Here is a 22273-nt window from a genome sequence, read left to right on the forward strand (position 1 = left end):
TTATATGTACAATCAACAACGAACTCCGCACGGGTTTTAGATTTGTTTGTAATTATAATTTGATTTAAATTTAATGCTGTAAGAACACGTGGGCAGAACCTCGTGTCATAAAAATTCTGGAAGAAGAAAAGGGGAAGGCTAATTCCAAAGCCAATAGGAAGCTTCTCAGCTGGGCCCCCCTCATTTCATGTGTGAAAAAGCTAGCGTAACGCGCACCCGGAGGTTAACTCCAATTGGTCCTTTCCCTCACACGGTATCCTTAAATTAAATAATAATTCTTCTAAGCGAATCTCCTAATATCATTATTCGAGTTGAAAAGACCAGAAAGATTATAATAATAGCAATACCAGACATCATCGTAATCTCACTCTCTCTCCCCTCCTTCTTTGTTACCCGAAAACGGTTCAGCAAAAGCCCGCCCGCAACATCCGGCGATATTTCCCGATCCAGGTGAAAAAATTATATGAACACAACCACAGTCTTTCTTCCTTCCTCTTCTCTTCTCTTTATATTATTCACACCAGCCTGTATTTTTTTCCGTTTCTCTACTTCTTCACTCAGCACACTCCCTCACTGTTTTTCTGGCTTTTACTCGCGAGAAGAACCAAACTTCTGTCGCTCTGAACTTTTTTTCTGTGTTAAAAGTGTGATACTCTTGCGCTCTGAGCTTGGAGCGATTAAGGATGTTTTTTGTTCTTATATTTTTTAAAAATAAGTGATATTATTTGCGGACAACAAATGCACTATTGATCACAGGTGATAAATGACCAAGGGGCAGCAGCAAAATTAAGATTACTCTGTTTTTTTTTTTTTTTTTGGGTTGGCTGAACAAGAAAATCCCCTTTCTTTTTGCACTTGTCTTGAGTGTGCGATCAACATCTTTGCGGATTTCCAGCTTGCTTAATGTTTTTTTTTTTAATCGTTGTGTCCTGGGCAGGAGAGGTTTAATTTTTCCGCTGGGATAAAATGATTGCCATGGCGATGAAATCTTACCAAAGTCATGCTGAGCTGCTGGTGAAGGAATATTTACTAGCTGATCCTTTGATTCCGTACACTTCTATTATAGGTGGCATTTTTGCTTGCAAGATGGTATGTTTTTCTTTATCATACAAAAAAAAAAAAAAAAGTTTTGCTCTTTTTTGCTTCAGTTTTTGGATCATATTTCTGTTGGCTCCTTTTCAGGTATATGATCTTACCAACTTGTTCAGTGCTGTTTACTTTAAGAGCTATTCCAGCCTCACGAAATCGCAACGTATTGAATGGAACAACCGGTGATTGAATCTTTTCGATTAATGTTAATGTTCTTATTGCGTTTTGTTTTGAATTTTAATAACTTTGTTTCGACTATCAATGCAGCGCCATATCCACTTTTCATGCCGTTTTCATGGCAACGATGTCACTATACTTTGTATTTTGCTCTGACCTTTTCTCTGATCAATGTCCCGGTGGCCTTGTTACATTACAGAGCTCTGCACTGTCTACATTTGCATTGGGGGTAAGGACGATCTAGATTGCTTTTGTTTATCCTTGGCATTAAGTATATTTGCACGTTTAAGCTGTAAACTGCATTGAATTTTGGAGATGTTGGTGTTGATTTAGTTGTGCAATGGGAGTCAGAAATCAACCTGCAATTTCCTTCTCACACATTAGGGTCAAAATCCTCTTTGCTGTTGACCTAATAGTTCATCTCTGTTAATCGCAAGTGAAAAAAACAGACGAATGTCTTGTGGGAAGCCACAGATAGATGGGAAAGCCTGGTGTCGTTTTCTTACAATCCCAATGACTTGTTGATGTCTTGAAGGTGATATTATAGAATTTGTGTTTATGGCATTGCGCTCGAGTGATAGGAAAGATATGATCTACGGAAAATTGGCAATTAGCACAAGGGAACACTGGAAGGCAAAATTCCTTGAGCAGAGTTTGTTTGGAAATTGTTCTGCGGGTCCTCTTTGATGTTGTGAAATGAAAAAACTTATGGTCATATTGGCAGCCTTTTTTGAAAGATAAAAACACTCTTTTCTATCTCAAATCCTAGTTTGACACACACAGTTCTCCAGAATACCCAGTTGAGCCCACTTCCCCTGGGGTGTTTTGATTTTAGACAAAATGGTGCTGCTTTGGAAAAGTTTGCCAGCTCCTGCACTTGTATATTGAAGCCGTACTTATCAATAGGAAAATATTCGGTCCCTTGTAGCTAGTCAACTTTTGAATGGAGAACAAATAAAATGTTCTGTGTTATTGGTTACCGCACACCTTTACATTTTTGATCATCCATTAACTTTCAGGGCTATTTGGTGTATAGCACAAGTTATCACTTCATGGAGTGCCCTTGTCGAAGATTTTCTATATTCTCTTACTTAATTTCGAATTCTGTAAACATGGATTTTACTGTGTAAGATCTCCAAGGATTTCTCTAACTTCTTTGATCTGCATGATAGTACACATACATGGAAGTGGGGGCATACTTCTAAAACACATTAAATTACTTTCTTATACCTACTTACATTGTTGATGGAGGAATTTCATTGCTTGCAAGTACCTCTTGATTGCCATTCCTATGGCTTTATGCAGAAATTATCTGCCATATGTGGGTGGGGCATCTTGTACCCAATAGATTAGTCTAGCCAAAAGTCTGGATGCCCATGTCATCAAGAAGATTTCTACAGTTTCTATTAGATTTGACGCTTTCTGTTTGCCTAGTAATATCATTTTCTGCTGTGCTATGCGTCCTTCATCTCAATCTTTGTTATGATATTGACAGGTTTCTGTTGGCTATTTCATTTCTGACCTTGGGATGATTATATGGTTTTATCCTTCTCTTGGTGGGATGGAATATGTAAGTACAGACTCTTTTGTGCAAAGATTAATTAAGCCCAATACTTTATGTTTTCCCCTGTCCTCAATTTTGGTATATTTGTTTGTTTGCAAGCACAACCTATTTGATGAGACATGTCAGCTTGGAGGTTTTCATTAAATTTGGAATTAATCATGGATACGATGATAACATCATTATGTCAGGTGATTCATCACTTTCTTTCCATGATTTCTGTGGCATATTCTATGTTGACTGGGGAGGGGCAGCTTTATGCCTACATGGTTCTTATCTCTGAGACAACAACTCCTGGAGTCAATTTGAGATGGTAACTTTCTATTTTAATTCAATGGCCAAGCATTGTGATCAACTGTGATGCTCAGCTTGGTTTTGTGAAGGTATCTTGACATAGCTGGAATGAAGAGGTCTAAAGCATATCTCGTAAATGGGGTTGTGATATTCTTCGCTTGGTTTGTAAGTACTTTGTGAATTGAAATAAACACCCGTTCTGCATTACTAATTTCTGACATGCTTATTAACTATAATTATAACTATGTGCAGGTTGCTAGGATACTCTTGTTTATCTACTTGTTTTACCATGTCTCCCTGCACCAATATCAGGTAATAACTATACCTGCAAAACTTCTCCATGTCATGATTCTGACTGTGTGATGCAAATTTGGGAAGCATGACTGATAACAATTTAAAAGATAACGAGTTGAGTTTACTTTTGACTATAAGATCGAAACTCAAAAGATTCATCACAAGCGACTAGTGAATCTTAGTTGAGTTGAGAGGAATGCAATCTGTTTGCATCATGTTGCAAGCAACCTCGTTTCCATCAGAACTTAGAAGAGGTTTTTGGCCGTATGAAATGGGAAGGAGACTGATTTGTTTTGCTGTCAGATCTAAAGAAGTGCTTCATCTTGCCATATCCCCAACAGCTTAGGAACACGTTATAAAGCCTCGTTGAAAAGAAGACCACAAAAGAGAAAGAATGACTGCATTTTACTCGTGTAGTAATTTCTCACAGATAGACATGAGCAACAAACTTAATATGAATGTTTGATGATTTGTGTTGGGATTTCAACTTGATGGTTGCATTTTCTTTTATCTCTCAATGAATCAATGCTTCCTTGATGAGTAAGATTTGCACGTTAATCGCCATTCTTGTTCCCTCCCCCACAGGTCAAACAAATGCACGCCTCTGGACAACTCTTAGCACTAGTAGTACCAGTAGTGCTATCTGTCATGAACATGATGTGGTTCTGGAAGATTTTCAAGGGGATGAAAAAGACATTAGCAAAGCGGCACTGAATAACATGTATAACTGGAGCTGTACAAACAAGTAGGCAATGTACTCCTCAACTCATGCCACTGATCGGGTGTGTTTATTTTGTGCCTCCTCTCCCCCTCTATCAATGTGCACATCCACGATAGGAAGCCTTGTAAAAAAAGAATGTGTTTTCTTTTTGTTTACCAATGGATGTAGATCCAATTCTCGAGAAGAAATTGGATACAGGTATGTACTGACAAGTAGGAAAATCGAAGGTGTGTCTGTACAGAAACGATGAGATATGCTACGACATGCAAATGCGGGCATATGTAACTGGATTTACCCTGTCAATACAAATACTTAATGGATCAGAGTAGCCGAAACCTCTATCTCCTCGGAATCAAGGGTCAAGCTAGCCAGTTCTTCGACTGGGCAAGATGTTATCTTCGGAGGGGCAAGGGCTATCTTTAGGCAAATAGGGAAAAGAGTATTGAAATCAGGCGTCCAGCAGGGGAATTTACTTTTCCAAACTGTGAAGGTCGCTCGTGTTCTGGAATTGTCGTACCTCACTAGTCTCTAAATTAATATGTCATCGGTGCCGGTGCTTGTGGCGATATCAGGTTATTTTTTTCATATATATTAAACTCGGGATAGGATGCTCAGATGATGATGGTATTTTCAAATAAATAAAACCATACTCGATTAGATCTAACATTGAATAATCTAATAATTTAATTTAAAAAGTAGGTAATGACAGTCAACAAATCATAAAAAAAATATTTGATAATAATTAACTATAAAAAATAATTTACCTTAGTGTTTTTTTTTTTTTTTTGGTAAGTTTGATTACGGTTTTGTTTGTAACAAAGAATTTTTCTTTGGATTAAGAAGAAAAGTGAATAAATTTAGATTGATGAAGTCATCAACTACCTCATCATGCACCACGTGATGAAAGCATTCGATTCTTTGAGAACCATATGATTTTCCTAGTCAACATCCTTCTTATGATCAATGCATCTAAACAAATGTTTAATCCTTCTTCTCATGATTTTGATCATCATCATCATCATCATTTGCAGCTCATTTTGATCTTTAGGCGTATAATATAACAAACAAACATTTGGGGTAGGTGAGGGAATTGCTGAAAAAACAAGCAAACATTTGTAGAGTTCATTAAAACCTAATTTGAATGGAACAGTCAGATTGCAAAATTAATTATGCATTGAATTTCTCTACTCTAGGTTTCCAGTAAATTAATAAATTGTCAGATAGAGAATTTCAATGTAATATATAAAAGAATATTTAATTAGTATGTGTACTCTCCCTCTTCCTCTATCTTGTGAACCAAACTGGATCTCCCTCTCCTGTTGCAATTCCCTTTCTTGCCTTCTTTCGTTGATAGAACCATTTTTCTATATTACATGCTTCAAAATAAAAGATTAAACCCTAATTTCTATACTTCTATATATCTAATAATGGCTCAAGCAAAGAACACCAACAGCAATTCCTTTAACCTCCTTTCAATCCCAAAAAACCCCTTTAATAATGGCTCAAGAAATTAAGATGATTAATGAGCTGTTTCGTTTGGTTGAAATATACATCTAATCCACTGCTTTATGCTTCAGTTTGTAGAATTTTCTGAACTTTGAAAAGCCAAACCGCGAACACCCTTATGCCGTAATATATAAGAATGTGGCACTTAGCCCCAAAGCATAAAAGGGAGAAGAGAGAAAAGTACAGGAGGAACAGGAGAGCATGGAGAGGAAACTCAAACTACAAGATAAGTCAAGCCATCGACTAAATAAACAAATGACAACTGCATATTTACTTAGCTTCACAAGAAATTAAGAACCTTCTTTCACAAACGTTCAGTCCCTGAGCTAACACTCGATCGCTTATTTTGTCACTGACATAAACAAAATTCACGACATTAATTTCTATACTATTCAGTCACTTTGAGCTACATATACATATATGAACTACTTCTACAAAAAAGATGGGGGTACGTAACATGTTCAGATGGTTAGGTCTAAGTTTATGTGATTACTCTCAAACTGGAAATCCTGTATGTTTATGCAATTATTTGTTGAAGTATATTCACGACGATGATGCAGATCGTTAATTAATGGCCATAACTCTCTTTTTTCGGTGGTACAGCTCGCCATTGATGGGATGAAAGACGACAGTGAGAGCTCACAAGTTTCAGCTGGTAGCCTGTCAATATTTTCTTCCCTGGACTGACTGCCAACAAAGCTTGTGCCTGAATCCTGCAAAGATTACGCCAATTCTGTAGCTAATCGATCATGTAATGCCATGGGAACAATATCGCTGGGATTGAACAGCCATTTTAACATATATACATGGGGTTATATATTAACTAGTCCATGTTTACTTGGAAAACCTCATTAATATATATTTTTTAAAAAAAAAAACCTTAATTATACATGGGTGTTGAATAATTGATACTGGTCAACTAAGTCTAGTCTATGATGTCGTGTTTTTGAAAAAATCTTAATTTCTTTTTAAATTATTATTTGTTATATATTTTTGAATTGTTTTAATACGTGGAAGTTAAAAATAAATTAAAAAATATGTATTATTTTAATATATTTAAATAAAAAATATTTTAAAAAACAACATCTATTACACTCTTAAACATGCCTAAAATTTTAACTATTAAATAAGACTTCAAACATAATTTATAGTATATTCACTAACATCATCTATGAAATTAACCACTTGACATATATGAAATGATTTGAGAATCACTGTAAAATGACCTAGCATGTATCAATATCTAATTCCTAATGTATAGCTGCGGCCATCCCTTGCATTAATGCTGAACAGCTATTTGAGTTTAAGGGAGGAAAGGGAGAGCCTTTACATAAGATCCTAGCAGTTTTTTAGATCACTGATATCATCCTCTAGATATAAAACTGGTACAGATCACTTGATTACCTAATTAACAACGTTTAATTCCAATATTTGCCATGATATATATATGTACGATCTCTCAAAGGTTTAATTTACGAACTAATCCTGGAATTATTAATCAACCAACAAATGATTAACTTTCATAAGATTTCTATAACGTGGATACAAATAAATAAATTATTATTTGATGTATACGTGTTTGTACCTGTTGCTCTGGGTCACCACCTTCTTCTTGTGCTTGTAGGATTCCATTGCTTTCAATATCAGAAAACATATCACATTTTGAATCAGACCTCTCACCTTGTAGTACCCTTCAATACACAAACAGCAGCACGAGAGGAGGTGTTTTTAAGCATAAAGAATACTGCGAAGTTTCATTGTTTAAAGTTCTATTTGCGTCTAATTTGCCAACGCCTCAAGATAAGTTATAACACTAACAAATTGAATAATAAGTAAATGCTACGGTGACATTTAAAGTAATTGTCTTCGTTATTCACGTATAAAAGCATTTCTTTATTATTTAAATATTGAAATTACCATGCAAACTTTAGAGCCAACTTAGAAAACAACTGCAGAGACGTTTGCTTCTCTTTTTGAATCACCGTAAAAGAGGGTTGCTCATATTAGCTTACTGGGTTATTAAGCTTATACATGATTGTTCATAAAAAAGGTTGTAAATTAAGGGTTTTCATAAGGGAAACTTGAAGAAGAATTTAATTCATAAAGAGAAAAGGTGAAGAAGAAGAAGAAGAACGTGACATTAGCCAATAATGACCTGATTAAATGTGGCTAACGAAAGTATAGATGATAATTAAGGTTTTATGAGTGAAACGTGTGCTCAAATGGTTTTTTTTTCCAATCGAGAAGAGAAGACAATAAAGCATGTTTACCTCTGAGAGGAGAAACTTGAGGAGATTCCCATGCCATCAAGTAGTTTTCTTTCTGCTTGCAGATGCTTCCTCATGGGTATAATGATATTGAAGTTTCTGGGACCCTTCATGCTTCTGTACATCTGTCAAAACCAGATTTCAATCTTGAAGATAGAGGGAAAAGCAAATATATTCTCCTCGTTATGTATGTTTACCTTTTCCCCTGGTCCCTTATGCCTTTACTTAGTTAAGATTATCCATGCAAAAAGAACAAAGATTCTTTTCCATGCTATCACATGCAGAAACAATACAAAATGTGGCAAATTAACTAGGTCGGCATAAATCTTAGATTCCTCTCAATGTACATGCATCAGAAAATAATGGGTCTTTGATTTTTCTTTTTCTATCCTTCTTATAGCAGCAAAATTCGGTGCCAAAGCAGACCATATGTGGATGTTATTACACGTAACATTAGAGATGTGTGCACGTATGTGACCTGGTTTTTAAATTGAATACCTCCTTTAGCTTAATTTACAGCATGTCCAATCTCCAAAATGAGCTATTTTTGTATAGATATCATACCTGAGATGGGGAGATATCATCATATAGCATTGTTATTTTGTTAATTAACTACCAAACAACACTAATAATTTGTTTTGAATAGAGTGAAGAGCCACTATTTTTAACCATAGCTTAGAACGAAGACAAGCTCCTTCAGGTTAATTTAGGTTTCTCATATTCATCATCATGTGTATAGATTCTCTAGATTTCCCATATGCGGTATGTAATCGTAATTAATTCATCTTAATTCTCAAGATTAAATATCCTTTGGGGCCATCCAAGTACAATTGATCAATTTGGACAGAGAAAATATACCATCAAATTAATTAGGTCTAAATTTTGCAATGCACAGCTCGGACGTATAGATTCAAGAAAGAAAAAAGGAACTCCAATCGCTTTCGAGCTTCAAGTTAATGAAATGGTTAGGTTTGCCTATAATGATAGCACAAGGAGCATTCTTGTAATTCTTCCACCTAGCATACATATTGTCTTGCTGTTTAATGATCTGCTCACATTTTTTCTTTTCTTTAGCTGATATGAGAGACATACCTGAAGATGGCTTTTAATATGAGAAATCCTCAGTTCTTTCACGCTCATCGTCTGTAGAATTCGCTTAGGCGTTGCTTCTGAGCATAATCATCAACATCATATATACAAATCAGTAATGGAGAAGAGTACAGATTGATCTTAACCGTGTATGCACGATCGATCCAGCAAGATTTTGTTTTCTTAGGGCATGCAGATTTAGGGCAACAAAAAACAAAAGGGTTGACCATAATTTAAATATATATAATTTGTTTGAAATCATAAAGGAAAAGGGAATCCTTTGATCTTCCTTAGTAGCTTTAAGCACTCTATACACAGCTTTCATTTTAAGAAATTAAGTTAATCAAAGCAGTGTCTTCTTCATGGCTTTGATTAAGAAGCCTTAAATCAGACGACCGACCGAAACAACTTACTGTATTTTCCACCGAGGCTTTCAACGGCTTCAACAAAATGTTCATGGAGCACAGGAGTCCATCGGAGGCGTGGATGTTCAGATTTGATGTACTGCCTTGCTCCATTTGCCTGGGAAGTTTTCATGGCTAGCTATAGCTTCTCTACCTGGTCCAGAATGTTTTTTGAGAAGCCTAAACTTATAATATATATGAACGCATATCTGCCTGCAATCATACAAAATAAGAAAGAAACTTGTGATCGTCAGTCTAAGACCAAAGACTCTTTTTTTAAGCATTTAATTAGGTTCCTGTTCAAACTTGTTCTCTTTTTTTTAAGTGGTAATGAACTCTTAAGTAAATTGAAAAGTTGAGCCCCGAGAATAAACCCACAACACATAACCAAGAAGAAAAAACAATAGCCCACCCACCATCCTTTACCTTCGGAGTTCGAAGCTTAATAACACGATTATTGTTTCAATTAATTTTTTAGAAGATCGAAACGGTCGTCTAACCTTCCATGAATATTCATGGCGATTGTAATCTGCTTTAACCAGTTAACAATCAAAAGATATACACTGTCTTTGACCTATAATTAGAGTAGACTGTTCACCTTATAATTTGTAGGATGCAGAATTTCTTTGGAGTCACAATCCATGAGTTTTTTGAAAGAATCTATTGAATAAGTCAAGAACAATTAAGAGTCATCCCTCTAAATGATTTGCCAAGGCCCAAGAACTTCATTTTCCCACCTCTATTTTGATATGATTAATTGATTATAATTAAGTTTATAATTAACAGATATAAAGGTTGAAAATTAATCACCTACCAGTTGACTTAGATTTTTTGAATAAAAAATAAAACTCGCCTGTCAAATCTAATATGGTGTAATTATCCAAAAAAAATCTAATATGGTATTAACACATATATTATAAGTCCAGTGAGCTTTCTGATACCAATCTACTTGACAAAACTCAAGAAAATAGGTTGTAAATGAGAAGAGTGTTAGAAACAGTAAACTCACATGAAATAAATAAATAAATAAATAATATATGGATTTGAAAATGAATCACCCGTCATAAGATTGAACAAAATCTAGGCTTAAATATTAAATTTAATAAATAATAATGAAAAAACTAAAGTTTTTTATAAAGAAATGCTTCATATATATGTGTGTGTGTGTTTAAGACAAAATATTTATCAGAAAAATTGTATATGTGTGATTTAATTAGTTCAATGATTATTTATTCTTATTTGTTTTATGATCAAAAGCGCATGTGGCCATAACCTCGGACAGGCATCTATGAGATTTTTCTTCTGTCATTTCACTTTGAGGACATGGCACCTTCTGGGGAAAAGAAGAAGAAGAAGAAATTAACAAGCCATCGATATTGGCAAAGCAGATAGAGGGTTATGTCAAGGCCATGACCTTAACCTATCAACTTCATGGCTGTGGAAGACGGTGCCTACTTTTTGGACCCATCTGATTCGACTTGTGGCTGCCGTGTTCAGCGCCACCATTTTCAATACGCTAGAAAAAGAGAAAAGCTAGCTAGCCGCTTGGCTTCCCCCTGGAATTTCTGGCTCGTCATCATATGGTTGAAAACATTCCGGTGCTTTAAAGATACATGGTATGCAATGAACCGTCCCTGTCATTTAGCATCCAACCATGGACTTCTCTGTTGCAGGATCTTGACCGCCTGTTTGATGGATGATCGATCAGCGTGCGTGGGCACCTTCCCGTGCACGTAAACCACACAAAAGAAATGGATCCACATTTGCAAACAGAGAGTAAAAGAATATCTCTCACGTTTTCCCAGCTCCCGCAATTTGTATTCTATTGCTATAAATTATATAATATTTATGATCTGGAAGATTGCTTTCACTGTAATTTTGGCCAAAAGGCAAATACACATGCAGATATCTGAAGGGGTGTCATTTTACCTTTCTTTGTGAAAGTGACAGAGGTAAATCTTATTTCTACAAGTAACTCGATAACTATGCTAAATAATATAGATAAATATGGAGGCCCAGTTTAGAAACGCGGTTAAAACGGTATTTTATAAAGATTTAATTTTTTATTTTTTATTATTTTGATGTGTTATATCAGAAAAAATATTTTTAAAAATAATAAAAAATATTATTTTAATATATTTTAAATAAATAAATTTAATCACGTACTTTAGCCACCAAAACTGATTCAAATACCGCAATTAGGTATCAAGTTGCTCATTCTCTTATTTTCTCAGTCAAAGGAAAAGCTGATTCACACATCGCAACCAGGTATCAAATTGCTAATTCTCTTATTTTCTCAGTCAAAGGGAATCTTTCTCTGGGTTTTTTTTCTTTAATATTATAATCTTATAAAAAGAATTATGATAAGAACACGTTATTGCTACAAATTAGTCAACAGGGAGATACGTAGCAATAATTAGATTTAAAAAAAAACAAAAACAAAAACCAAACGATCACCAATTCTTTATAGCCATCATAATAATTATTATTGTTCATATTGTTTTTTTTTACCTGCTAGTTTTTATATATTATTCAAGTAAAATTCTCCCGATAATGATTTTTTTAAAAAAAAATAATGTATTATTTATATATCATTTCCTGATTTTTTTAAGAATTACCATTGCATTTTATCTATATCGTAAAGTATTCTATATCTTATCAGTGATTCATCGACTGTAAATTAAACACATTCTCTCTACATGTTTATATATATATATATATATATATATATATATATATATATATATATATATAAAAGCTTTCTATATATTGCAATAATATTCTGAAACCACTAATTATTAGCATGCGATTTCTAACCTTATGCCTTGTTGCTGCTTTGCGGGCAGAATTAATAAATACTGCTGAAGTGCAGGAGAAAATATAATCGGAAAACAAGAAAATGAAATCGGGGCACAGTACTGTAGTACTCACACTTATCATTAGTTGATCATCAATGCACGATTATGGTTAATGATAGTCTGTCTCTATTATTAATATATAAAATTAATGAATGCCAAGATCACTCGATATATACAAGTTTCTTAATCTTCATCTTCTTTCTCTCTTCCGATCTGATCGCAGGTTCATCTTGAGTTTTCAAACCTTTCGGACATTTGGTACGTACATAGTATATATACATAATGACTCGATGTAACGATGAAAGTTTACAGTTCTTTCCTCAATACATTGCTGAGAATGTTTGCCCCTCGAATTTATCCTTGAAAAGATGCCAACCTGATCAGGCGTGCAATTGGACAAATTTAGCTATGATAAATCTTTCGACAAAACACATTACCATTCAATCAAAAGCTATCCCGAATTTCAAAAGCTTCGACTATGTATAGCTGATGAAGACTGCATGCCTTGTTTTATGTCATTAATCTTCTCTCCTCGGCCGCAGCCCACAGTCCACACAGACTCACTCTCCTCTACTCAACTGCATGCCTTGTTTCGTATTTCGAAATTGAAGAGTGGAATCTTTTGTTTTGAAATTGAAAATGTCCAATATTAAAGCGTTGATAATATTGACTTCTTCTCTCTCTCTCTCTCTCTCTCTTATGGGTTGCTTTCTTGTTCTTCATTTGACGAATAGTTTACATTTCAAGATTCGTTTTGATGTCCATATCTAATAAATTGATGGCTATCTTTCATTCTTTAAAAATTAAGATTGCTATTGATTTCTGTGTATTCTGTTGCCTTTTCATGCGTCTAAATATCCTTGCATATATAATTAGCATCTCATGATTCTTGTGAAGATTCTATTGATTGATCATTTGCTTGGGAGCTTTTTTCCGATAAAAGCAGTTTTGATATTGAAGAACCAGAGAGTAATTCCAATAGCTAGTGTTTTCTTGATCTGATATCTTGAGAAATCCTTAAAGAAAAGGACTATCTTGATTTTTGTGTTTGTACTGATATTGGAAAATCATGTCACTATATGTTTTCGATGGCTCTTGATCATGACAATTTCACTGGATTTGAATATCTTGCTGACGAGGATCATCCTAATTTTGTAAAGGAGGTACGCGGTGTGTTTCTTGAAGACTTACCTAAACTGATTAATTAATCGTTTCAGGAGGAGCAGGTAAGTGGGAAGTGATCAATACTGCATCTCTCTCTCTCTCTCTCTCTCTCTCTCGAGTGTCTTACTTTTCAACAGCTGGTTATGACTAAAATTAAGAGCAGATTTCCGGGTACCACGTAGGTCCGGTCGGGTCATAGAATAGATTTTATAAACCCTGTCGGGTAAGGTTAGGGTACAGTCATTCGGGTTCGAGTATAGATAATATTAAAATCTCGTAGATATCCATTATCATGCTACTGGTTGTGCTATTTGATGGTTTATACTATATTTTACTGTATATTTCATGAATGAAAAATGAAGGTATAAAGTTGAAACTTTACAAGTTATGATTTTTAAAAAAATAACATAGACGCAAGGCTCATCCGATTAAATACGCAATCATAACAAAAATGTCAAAAGAGTAGGTAAAAAAGAAATCAACTACAGAACTGGCATTAATTTCTTATTTTATTCTTACCAACAACATCTGCATCCATAACAAGTAACCAAAATATTCTCGTACACACAAATATAATTTTTATACATAATGCTATGTGATTTGTGAGCTTAGCATCTCAATCCCATTCGTCGTCAAAGTGGGTTTGGTATAGAAAAACTTGCCACCATCGATCATGGATGAAGATGGCCATTAATGTCATTTATCACTAGGTAAAACTCAAGAGTGCATGATTGGTAGAACTAGAGGGGATCCTTTTCCTCGTAAGCTAATGATAGGGTATTATCTCGTAGCACGACATATCGGAAACATGGGGTGGTGCACAAGTTCGGCGAGGTGATAGCCGAGAAATAAGACCAAAAGCATGTTCAAGAAAGGGACGAAAACCAAGGGGGCTCTAGCTTCATTGGGCAACCCTTTTATTTAAGTGAAGGTTGCAGGCTCTGCTTTTCAAAGAGGAATGAATATAAATTCCTCGACACTCAACAAAAGGAAACAAGTTTGTCTTTTCGAATCCTTCAAAGTTAATGGCTGAAAGCAACTAAAACCAAGGACCTAAAGGCTGAAGCTAGTATAGCCCAACATTAATGGTCCTCGTGGAATATAAACAAGTCCTTGAACAAATTTCGTTGAATTCTTTTGGATTAGTCTAAGCAGGGAAATTTCCCCAAGAAACCCCCAAGCAAATGACCGAAACAGATAAACAAGAAATAGATGTAATCAGACAAATTATATATAATAAAAATAAACAAGAAATCATGCAGGAAAGAAAATAAATATTACGAAAATTGACTCATAGAATTCTGACCTAAAACAAAGGATAAAATTAATATTAAAAAAACACAAAAAATAAGAGATATAACCTAATTTCAAATCCTAACTTTGATATCAATTAATAAAAACATCTTGATCCTGTGATCAAACAACTCCTAACAAAGATGATATTTTCTCTTAGAAAATCGATAATCAAGTTTGAAAACCTTGATTTAGAGTTAACATGTAACTAAATATTAAAGGTATTGGAATTCATGAATTGATGCCACAATGTTAATTATATATACCTTAATAAGTCAGATTTTCTTCTTTGTTAATGCAAGGAACACGTTTGCTTCAAACGAAATACAATAATATTTTATAAATCTATAGTTGCTGAAAATTTCAGCTTACAAAACCTTGTATAATAATTCAACTAGTAACCCTAATATACCCAAAACTTGTGGGCTAATATTTACTTACTTACAAAAAACCCAAAGTATGTTAACCAAGTCTCCGAATATAAAGAAAATAATAAGATAACTAATCTTTTAGTAAATATCACTGGTTCTTTTTTCTTTATGTAGCTATGATGAATAAAAAATCTTTATAATAAAATAATTTTGAAACATTAATGAATTTTCACTACACTTAAAAAATTATATTATAGTATGTTAAAAATTCTTGTAGAACTATAAAATTCTTATAAAAAGCTATCATATCCTTATAGGAAAAGGATTTTTACCAAATAAAATATCCATAAGTTAAAAAAATAAATAATAAAATTTGTGTAGTCCATTCTAATTTTTATCGTAAGGATTTACCTAAAATCTTATCCCAAAATAAATTCAGGGTGAATTTTTATTTCAATTCAATAATTGGATTAAGAATTATATTTATTATTATAAAACTTGATAATACAATTACTTTAGAATTCAAATTCCCTTGTTGAGCAATTTCGTGTATCCTTTCAACTAGTTTTGGCTTTAAAACAAGCACCTAAAGGCTAAAGCTAGTATAGCCCAACATGAATGGTCCTCGCACAAATTTCGTTGAATTCTTTTGGATGCAGGCTTGCCAACGTTGGAAGCAAATCAAGAAAACGAGATGTATCATGAGGAGATATCATGATGTCGAGTTTTAATTAATGTCAAATTGGAGACGTAGACACTGTTTGGCCGCGAAATCAAAGAATTACATACTGTTTTTCCCTCCCTGTTAGCGGGCATAATATATGAGAAATTGAAGTTCAAAACGGATTTTAACCTAAAATTTGCATGTTCCCATGGTATTTGCCCCCTCGGAAGAAACAAGGGGAAAAATCGGGATCCAAGCCAAAATATCCCGGGGAGCAGATGTTACAGAAGGGCCTTGCCATGGTTTGCACCCCCGTCTGGATCCGAACTCTGATCGAATTGCCTCAACGTTCAGAGTTAAAACAGAGCCCTGTTAACGAAGCCTGTTCAAACTGGGTACAGACTATTGGACTATATACAACAGGCATTACATCCATTAAAGTAATGGTGTTCAAAGCATGGGCAAGCAAGAAGAAGCCCGATTCAGTCTCAAAAAAGAGAAGAATGCCATTCTGCCTCGGTGTGGATAAAAGCCCACAAAGGTTAAAGAAAGAATGGAATATATCCTTTTCAGTTTATTTTAGAAGTCTCCGCCGTATTTAATCACATTAAACTATATGTTATATTCTTAATTTGTTGTCAGACATCTAATAATGTTTTTTGTTATCATAATGTATCGTCCAAGCTAATAGAAATCCTGTTTTAGTAACCTTATATATGAAATGTGTTGTTGACATGAACAGGAGCTGTTGTGGAGGTGACAGAGCTACAAGTTTGACCTGGGGTAGAGATCTTGCGATTTGGAGGGAAATTGATTTTTTCTTTTCTTTCTCTTGTCTTATATATATATATATATATATATATATATATATATGAAGCTGGGTATGTTGCAATGATTTTAGTGGGTTATGACTTAAATGTGATATTAAATTTAATTTTTTCTTATGATTCAGCTGGTTAGAGAAGCATTACATGGGTATCTCGCAAATAGAATAAAATCAAAATATAAAAAAATTTATTCATGTTATAGATAACTATTCGATGTTATTAAATCCGATTCACCAAATCAAGCTAAAAACTTTTATAATTATTTAACTAATTTAAAGTTTAAAATTAAACTAGGTAAAAAAACAATCCTATCAATCTAAAAAATATATATATAAAAAAGTAAATTAAAAAGAAAAAATAAAATTAATAAGAAAAACTTCAAAACTAGGCAATACCATAACAACTTGGATAGTTGTAAAAAAAAAGTGGTACTAAATTGAAAAAAAGAAGAACACTTCACAAAAAGAATCCTTGTAATTTGATATAGAAGGTAAATAAGGTTACATCTGGTTGTGTCCTGAGATAAATATACAATGACAGACATTTGATTAAAGTGACATGAAAATAATAAATTTATCTATTACAAATGCTACCAATGCTCCTCTACGATCTGTTGAGTGAAAGGTGAAAGACATTGCAAAAATTAACCAATGCTTTGCTTCTTCTTTTTTAATTTCACATATGAAATAAGCAGGGAATTTATAGCTTTGAAACTTGGTTTTTTCTTCTTTTTTTTTTGGTAATATAGCAATTAAATTCAAGGGCAAAAAATCGAAGTGATCAACTTCTTGCTGGCTTGGCGAATTTAGAAGAACCACCCATGAGTGCTCTACCATAGGCTACAGGCAATGATGCAAATTTCTTTGTTTTTCCCACATAAGCTCTCTTTGAGAAGTTATCGTAGTCATTTGCTTCGATAGAATCCAATATCTGCTTATATAGCAGCAAAGATGCCCATACCGGCCATCTACTAGCATCATTGAGTTCTGCAACACCCTTCTCAGCCTCGTCGAAGAACATTCTTGCACGCTTTATCTGTACCTTCATGAAACTCCTCCATTTGTCTGTCACTTTCCCATTAAATATGTCTTCATCACACAAACCAGCTTGAGCGAGCTCATCTTGTGGGAGATATATTCTTCCCCTCCTAGCACTGACAAGGACCAACCAACATTCTCAGTATTCACAGATTTATAGGGTGTTAATTCTTTGCTTAATAAGAAATCTACTTGGCAATTCGAATCAGGATTATATTATAATTAAGCTTACTCTTCTCCAACATCTCTGAGTATATTGGTTAGTTGATTAGCTATCCCAAGGGCTAAAGCCGCATTGTAGACGCTTTCTGTTGAGGCCTTGGATTCCGGTGCTATTCCCATTACTGGAACACTCATTAGCCCCACTGTCCCGGCAACATAATAGCAGTACAGGTAAAGCTCATCAAAGTCCTTGTATCTCGACTTTTTCAGGTCCATTCTCATTCCTTCTATCATGTCCTTGAAGGGCTGTCACAAGAGAGGATTTGCAACCAACGGGGGTTAATAATTTATCACTAAATAGATGTTGCAGTGAATATACAAAAGCATGCTGGCTATCTAGCATTGCGGTTTAGGTTTTACCTGTATATCAACAGGGTACTTGGAGACAGTGTTTGATAGAGCAGCATCGTACATATCATATGGGCGACCTTCGAAAAGTTCATTCAGCCTTTGCTCCCATCTGTCAAGAGCTTTGGGTGTGATATGTGATGCATTAGGGCCATCCACAAGCTCATCAGTTCTCCTGCACCACACTTCAGAACAGATACAAAGAGTAAATAGACTAGTTCTTCGGGGTTTTTACATAAAAGTGTTTCGCAGCCATTATGATTGCAAGAGAATTCTACAATGACCTACACATGGTGATGAAATACGTAGAGAGACATCTTTTTTTTCCAAAACAACAAATCCCTTGGTAGTGATACGAAAAAACACAACTTGGGTCATTTACAGGGCTCATTCACATTCATGGAATGTCCATATGACCCATAATGTAAGCAGAATAGCAGATCATACTGATCTAGCCAAAATCGGCCCTAGTGCACCCACCACAAACAAACAAATTGGTGTATAGGGAGCATAAATGCAACAGAACAAAATGAACTGGCAAGTTGAAAGAGGGCCATAGCATACATACCATAAATTGCCCAGACAGCTCTTCGTCGCTCTGGTGTCATCAGTAATGTGCCTGAAATTGGAATATTGCAGGTAAGAAACTTGATTATAACACAAAATTTTATTCCAATTTGACCAACATTATTAACTTGACATTTCAGTTCCTAATTCCCCGCCGCTTCGAACACTCTCATGTTCCCCATCCAAATCCCCCTTGGTAGCATTACTCGTCATATTCAATATCTCACAATTAGTTTTGAATTCAATGAATCATGTGTGTTTGTGAGAGAAATAAAATTGTAAGAATTAAGTCATTATTATATTTAACATGTAATAAATCATGTATGTTAGATTCAATTTAGATTTAATGAGCTCCCATAAAAAATAATAAAAGGGAACATTATCTGTGCTGAAATCATTATCTTTAGTATAATGCCATGATAATGTTGTCACTCTATAGAGCCCTTTTCAACCTTCTTTATTTCTCCGCCATTAGCCTTTTCAATCGTTTCCACAACAAGAGAAAGAAGCACAGACGGAAAGTAGAAAAGCAAAGCAATTGAACTTTTCTTATTTTCCTTTCGTTATCTTAGCAAGTAGCAACAAAGGGCTAATCTTCAAGGAAATAAAAAATTTAGTATAAAAATGAAAAAGATATGGAAGATAGATAATTAAACAGATAAAAAGTGTTGTATTGTAATAGTCAATTGATCTCTTGCCATGTGCAAACTGCTAAGTTTTGAAAGGCTAACATGGTCAGATTCTAACTGTAGAATTGTAACTTTTATGTTTGACGACAATATTTTATATCCTTGAAACCAGTTCACTTCATTTTTTTTTAATAAAAACTTTACTTCGTCTTTATTAGTAAAACAATAAGTTAAGCAAGCCCTCTGATAACTATGAATTGTAAGTAAACACAAACAAGAAGAAGAGAGAAAGGGAGGGAGGGAGAGCGCGAGAGATCAATTACCCAGGTAAAAGGTCTTGGCATACTCAGCACAGACCTCGCCACACCTGTTATATGCCCCATTCAGCAGATCCCCACGAGTCATGCTATCAGTTTGACCCTTTTCTTTTCTAACATCCAAAGCTCTCTCTTTTTTCTGTTCTTTCACCAAAGCAGCTTGCTTTAGAACAACCTCATACACCTTCTCAACTGAAGATCTTGGTGGGTTTGCCACTGCACTTGAAAGGGAAGCGGCAGCAAAAACCCCAGAAGAGAAATTGAGTCTTGAACACCCTTTGGAGTTATGACTTCTTACTTGTGCGCGAATTTTTGGGACTAAACTATACGAAGTTGTTGCAGCAAAACCGGCATTCTCTTTGGGACAAATCACCCAAAGGAGAACACCAGACATCTCGATAATTCTTCACTGGTTTTCTTAAAGGCCTGTTGGCTGTAGTGAGAATGTCTTCGAGGGAGGAGTGGAAGCTTTTTATTTTCTTGCTTTCTGGGTTGGCTAACCAGTTGTTCTGAGTTTCTTACATGGCTTTCCACTTTATATTGTGAGGTGATGCTGAGGATCTTCTTCTGCCTTGTTACCACAAGCCAGGCCCTTGGAATATGTGGACATCGTTTCTTTAACCCTTCTACTGGCCTTTCTAGGATTTAAACCAATTACTAGTTATCTATCTATCTATCTTTTCTTTCTTTCTTTTTCCTTGAGCTTTAAAACTTTTATTTTTTGCTAGTAAATCGTGATGAACTTTTGTTGAACATTTACTGGATAAAAAAATCGCATTTATAGGAAGAGAATCGGTCTAGTTAGGAAGTGGAGTGGCGTAGGTTCAAAATTATTAGAAAGATTTTCATAAAATAATTTAGTATGGTACGCATATCCATATATGAATAAATTAATTAAAATATCATACAATAAAAAAGTTTTTTTATTTTAAACATTATTTTTCAACATATTTTTACATAAACCATCAAAAAACATGAAACTTAATATACTAATTTATTAACTCAAAATAACTTTAAATTAGTTGAAAAATACAAAATTAAACTAGAAAAATCTTTATCAACCCAATCTCTTTTTTTTTTTTTTGACAATATAAAACTTTATAAAAACCTTGAAGAGAAAAATATTGACACAAAATTTAGTTTTTTGCCACATAATTATCTAATCAGTTATTTTCTTTTTTCCTAGTTATTTTTTTATGATTATTTATTATCTCTTAAATTTATAAATTGAAATGTAAATAAATAAAACATAAAAATTTCAGATTAAATGGACTAAAAATGAAAAGATTCAACAAGAAATTATTTTTAAAGGGGCCTCATGAACAATATAGTGGAAAACTCGCACATTTGCATCGCTGTTAATTTTTACCTTTTTATTTTGAATTTTTTATAAGTATTAAAATCATTTATTATTATTTTTTCGCAAACTTGAGAATTAAACTTGTACAGAGATATTTTTTGATATCATAATATTTCTATAAAAAATAAAATAAATTAAATTATCAAGTTTAATCTTGGTTAACACAGAGTAGAATAATAAAACTAAAAGCAATAAGAGGTACGAAAAACTTAAATAACCAAAAATCATGGTCACAGTTCTCATGTGTTTTGTGAGTAGGCAAACGATATTTTCTCTATCTCTGTTGGGTTTATTTTAATTAATTTAATTGTTTTCTCTTTCCCTGAGAAAAGATATTTTGAAACCAGGGAAAATATTTTTCATTGCATATTAAAGGTGTCCGGCATAAATGCAGGAAGAGATCAAGCGTACGGAACAGTGTTTTCTCCACCTCAGCTACGTTTATTTTAATTAATTAAATTATTATCTCTTTCTTCGTGAAAAAATCTCTTGAAAGTTGAAACCAAGGAAAATATTTTGCATTACATATCTTGTCTGGCATACATGTAGGGTGGGATCAAGTGTAAGGCTCTGTGTTATTTATTTTTATGTTTTAAAAATATTTTTTAAAATTAATATTTTTTGATGTTTTATACTATTTTAATATACCGACGTGAAAAATAATTTTTTAAAAATAAAAATAAAATTATTTTAATATATTTCTAAACAAAAAATAATTTAAAAAGCAATCGCTACCAAACCTTAAAACATTCTTTTAATTTGTTTGTGCGGTGTAAATGGAAACTAATAAAACCATGTAAAAATTCAGGATCTATTTACTGATATAATATTTTTTTCCTTTTCAATATTTTTTATTATTATTATAAAAAATTAAAAATATTGTTCACTTGTCATTGGCGAATACAGAATTGTTCATCAAATTTTTAAAAACAAATACATCAAAATCATGGCTATTCATACTAATATTTTATACTAGTCATAGAAAGTCAAACTATAATTTATAACAGTCATACTAATATTTTATACCCAGTTAGTCTAATTATAGAATATTAATTTTATTTTATTCAAATTATCATGAAAAGTTATCAAAATATAAAAAAATATAACTATAATGTTTTACATTGCCAAAAGGTAGGTGTGTGTGTGTGTGTTATCCGTGTCTTTTTTTATTTAAAAAACAATGAAAAAGTTGTAAATGAAAATTATAAAAACTT

The 22273-nt window shown here is 33.7% G+C and overlaps 3 protein-coding genes across 4 annotated transcripts; 1 reads left to right on the forward strand and 2 right to left on the reverse strand.

The window, feature by feature from the left end:
- Positions 1–291: 291 nt before the first annotated feature.
- LOC133691538 (uncharacterized) lies at positions 292–4471 on the forward strand. Of its 2 annotated transcripts, none has more exons than XM_062112078.1 (9): positions 292–450; positions 938–1089; positions 1183–1271; positions 1357–1495; positions 2762–2836; positions 3019–3140; positions 3211–3286; positions 3374–3433; positions 4001–4471. In XM_062112078.1, the coding sequence occupies exons 2-9, from the start codon at positions 967–969 to the stop codon at positions 4127–4129; spliced, it is 813 nt and encodes a 270-aa protein (XP_061968062.1). In that variant the 5' UTR covers positions 292–450; positions 938–966; the 3' UTR covers positions 4130–4471. The 2 variants fall into 2 exon arrangements, with proteins under 2 accessions (XP_061968062.1, XP_061968063.1); XM_062112079.1 differs by having other exon boundaries at positions 294–449; positions 933–1089.
- Positions 4472–5886: 1415 nt separating this feature from the next.
- On the reverse strand, positions 5887–9722 carry LOC133690517 (protein PHOSPHATE STARVATION RESPONSE 1-like). Its single transcript, XM_062110742.1, has 5 exons — positions 9412–9722; positions 9002–9078; positions 7913–8034; positions 7228–7333; positions 5887–6355 (listed from the first exon to the last, which is right to left on the reverse strand). Exons 1-5 carry the CDS (start codon positions 9533–9535, stop codon positions 6104–6106), a joined length of 681 nt encoding a protein of 226 aa, XP_061966726.1. The 5' UTR covers positions 9536–9722; the 3' UTR covers positions 5887–6103.
- Positions 9723–17034: 7312 nt separating this feature from the next.
- Positions 17035–20233, reverse strand: LOC133692657 (phytoene synthase 2, chloroplastic-like). The gene is made up of 5 exons (XM_062113758.1): positions 19706–20233; positions 18755–18805; positions 18199–18371; positions 17849–18084; positions 17035–17732 (listed from the first exon to the last, which is right to left on the reverse strand). The coding sequence occupies exons 1-5, from the start codon at positions 20091–20093 to the stop codon at positions 17360–17362; spliced, it is 1221 nt and encodes a 406-aa protein (XP_061969742.1). The 5' UTR covers positions 20094–20233; the 3' UTR covers positions 17035–17359.
- Positions 20234–22273: the final 2040 nt, after the last annotated feature.

This window comes from Populus nigra, chromosome 4 (genome assembly GCF_951802175.1).
Source record: "Populus nigra chromosome 4, ddPopNigr1.1, whole genome shotgun sequence".
Lineage (NCBI taxonomy): Eukaryota > Viridiplantae > Streptophyta > Magnoliopsida > Malpighiales > Salicaceae > Populus > Populus nigra.

What these genes read in the sequence shown, in the direction of transcription:
- LOC133691538 (XM_062112078.1), top strand. Translation starts at nt 967, where the DNA reads ATGATTGCCATGGCGATGAAATCTTACCAAAGTCATGCTGAGCTGCTG. An exon ending in GCATTTTTGCTTGCAAGATG is followed by an intron (nt 1,090 to 1,182) that starts GTATGTTTTTCT and finishes GCTCCTTTTCAG; the next exon opens with GTATATGATCTTACCAACTT. An exon ending in TGATATTCTTCGCTTGGTTT is followed by an intron (nt 3,287 to 3,373) that starts GTAAGTACTTTG and finishes AACTATGTGCAG; the next exon opens with GTTGCTAGGATACTCTTGTT.
- LOC133692657 (XM_062113758.1), bottom strand. Translation starts at nt 20,093, where the DNA reads ATGTCTGGTGTTCTCCTTTGGGTGATTTGTCCCAAAGAGAATGCCGGT. An exon ending in AGCTGTCTGGGCAATTTATG is followed by an intron (nt 18,372 to 18,754) that starts GTATGTATGCTA and finishes TCTGTTCTGAAG; the next exon opens with TGTGGTGCAGGAGAACTGAT. An exon ending in CTCAGAGATGTTGGAGAAGA is followed by an intron (nt 17,733 to 17,848) that starts GTAAGCTTAATT and finishes GGTCCTTGTCAG; the next exon opens with TGCTAGGAGGGGAAGAATAT.
- LOC133690517 (XM_062110742.1), bottom strand. Translation starts at nt 9,535, where the DNA reads ATGAAAACTTCCCAGGCAAATGGAGCAAGGCAGTACATCAAATCTGAA. An exon ending in TCAAGTTTCTCCTCTCAGAG is followed by an intron (nt 7,334 to 7,912) that starts GTAAACATGCTT and finishes TGTGTATTGAAG; the next exon opens with GGTACTACAAGGTGAGAGGT. An exon ending in GTGGTGACCCAGAGCAACAG is followed by an intron (nt 6,356 to 7,227) that starts GTACAAACACGT and finishes TAATCTTTGCAG; the next exon opens with GATTCAGGCACAAGCTTTGT.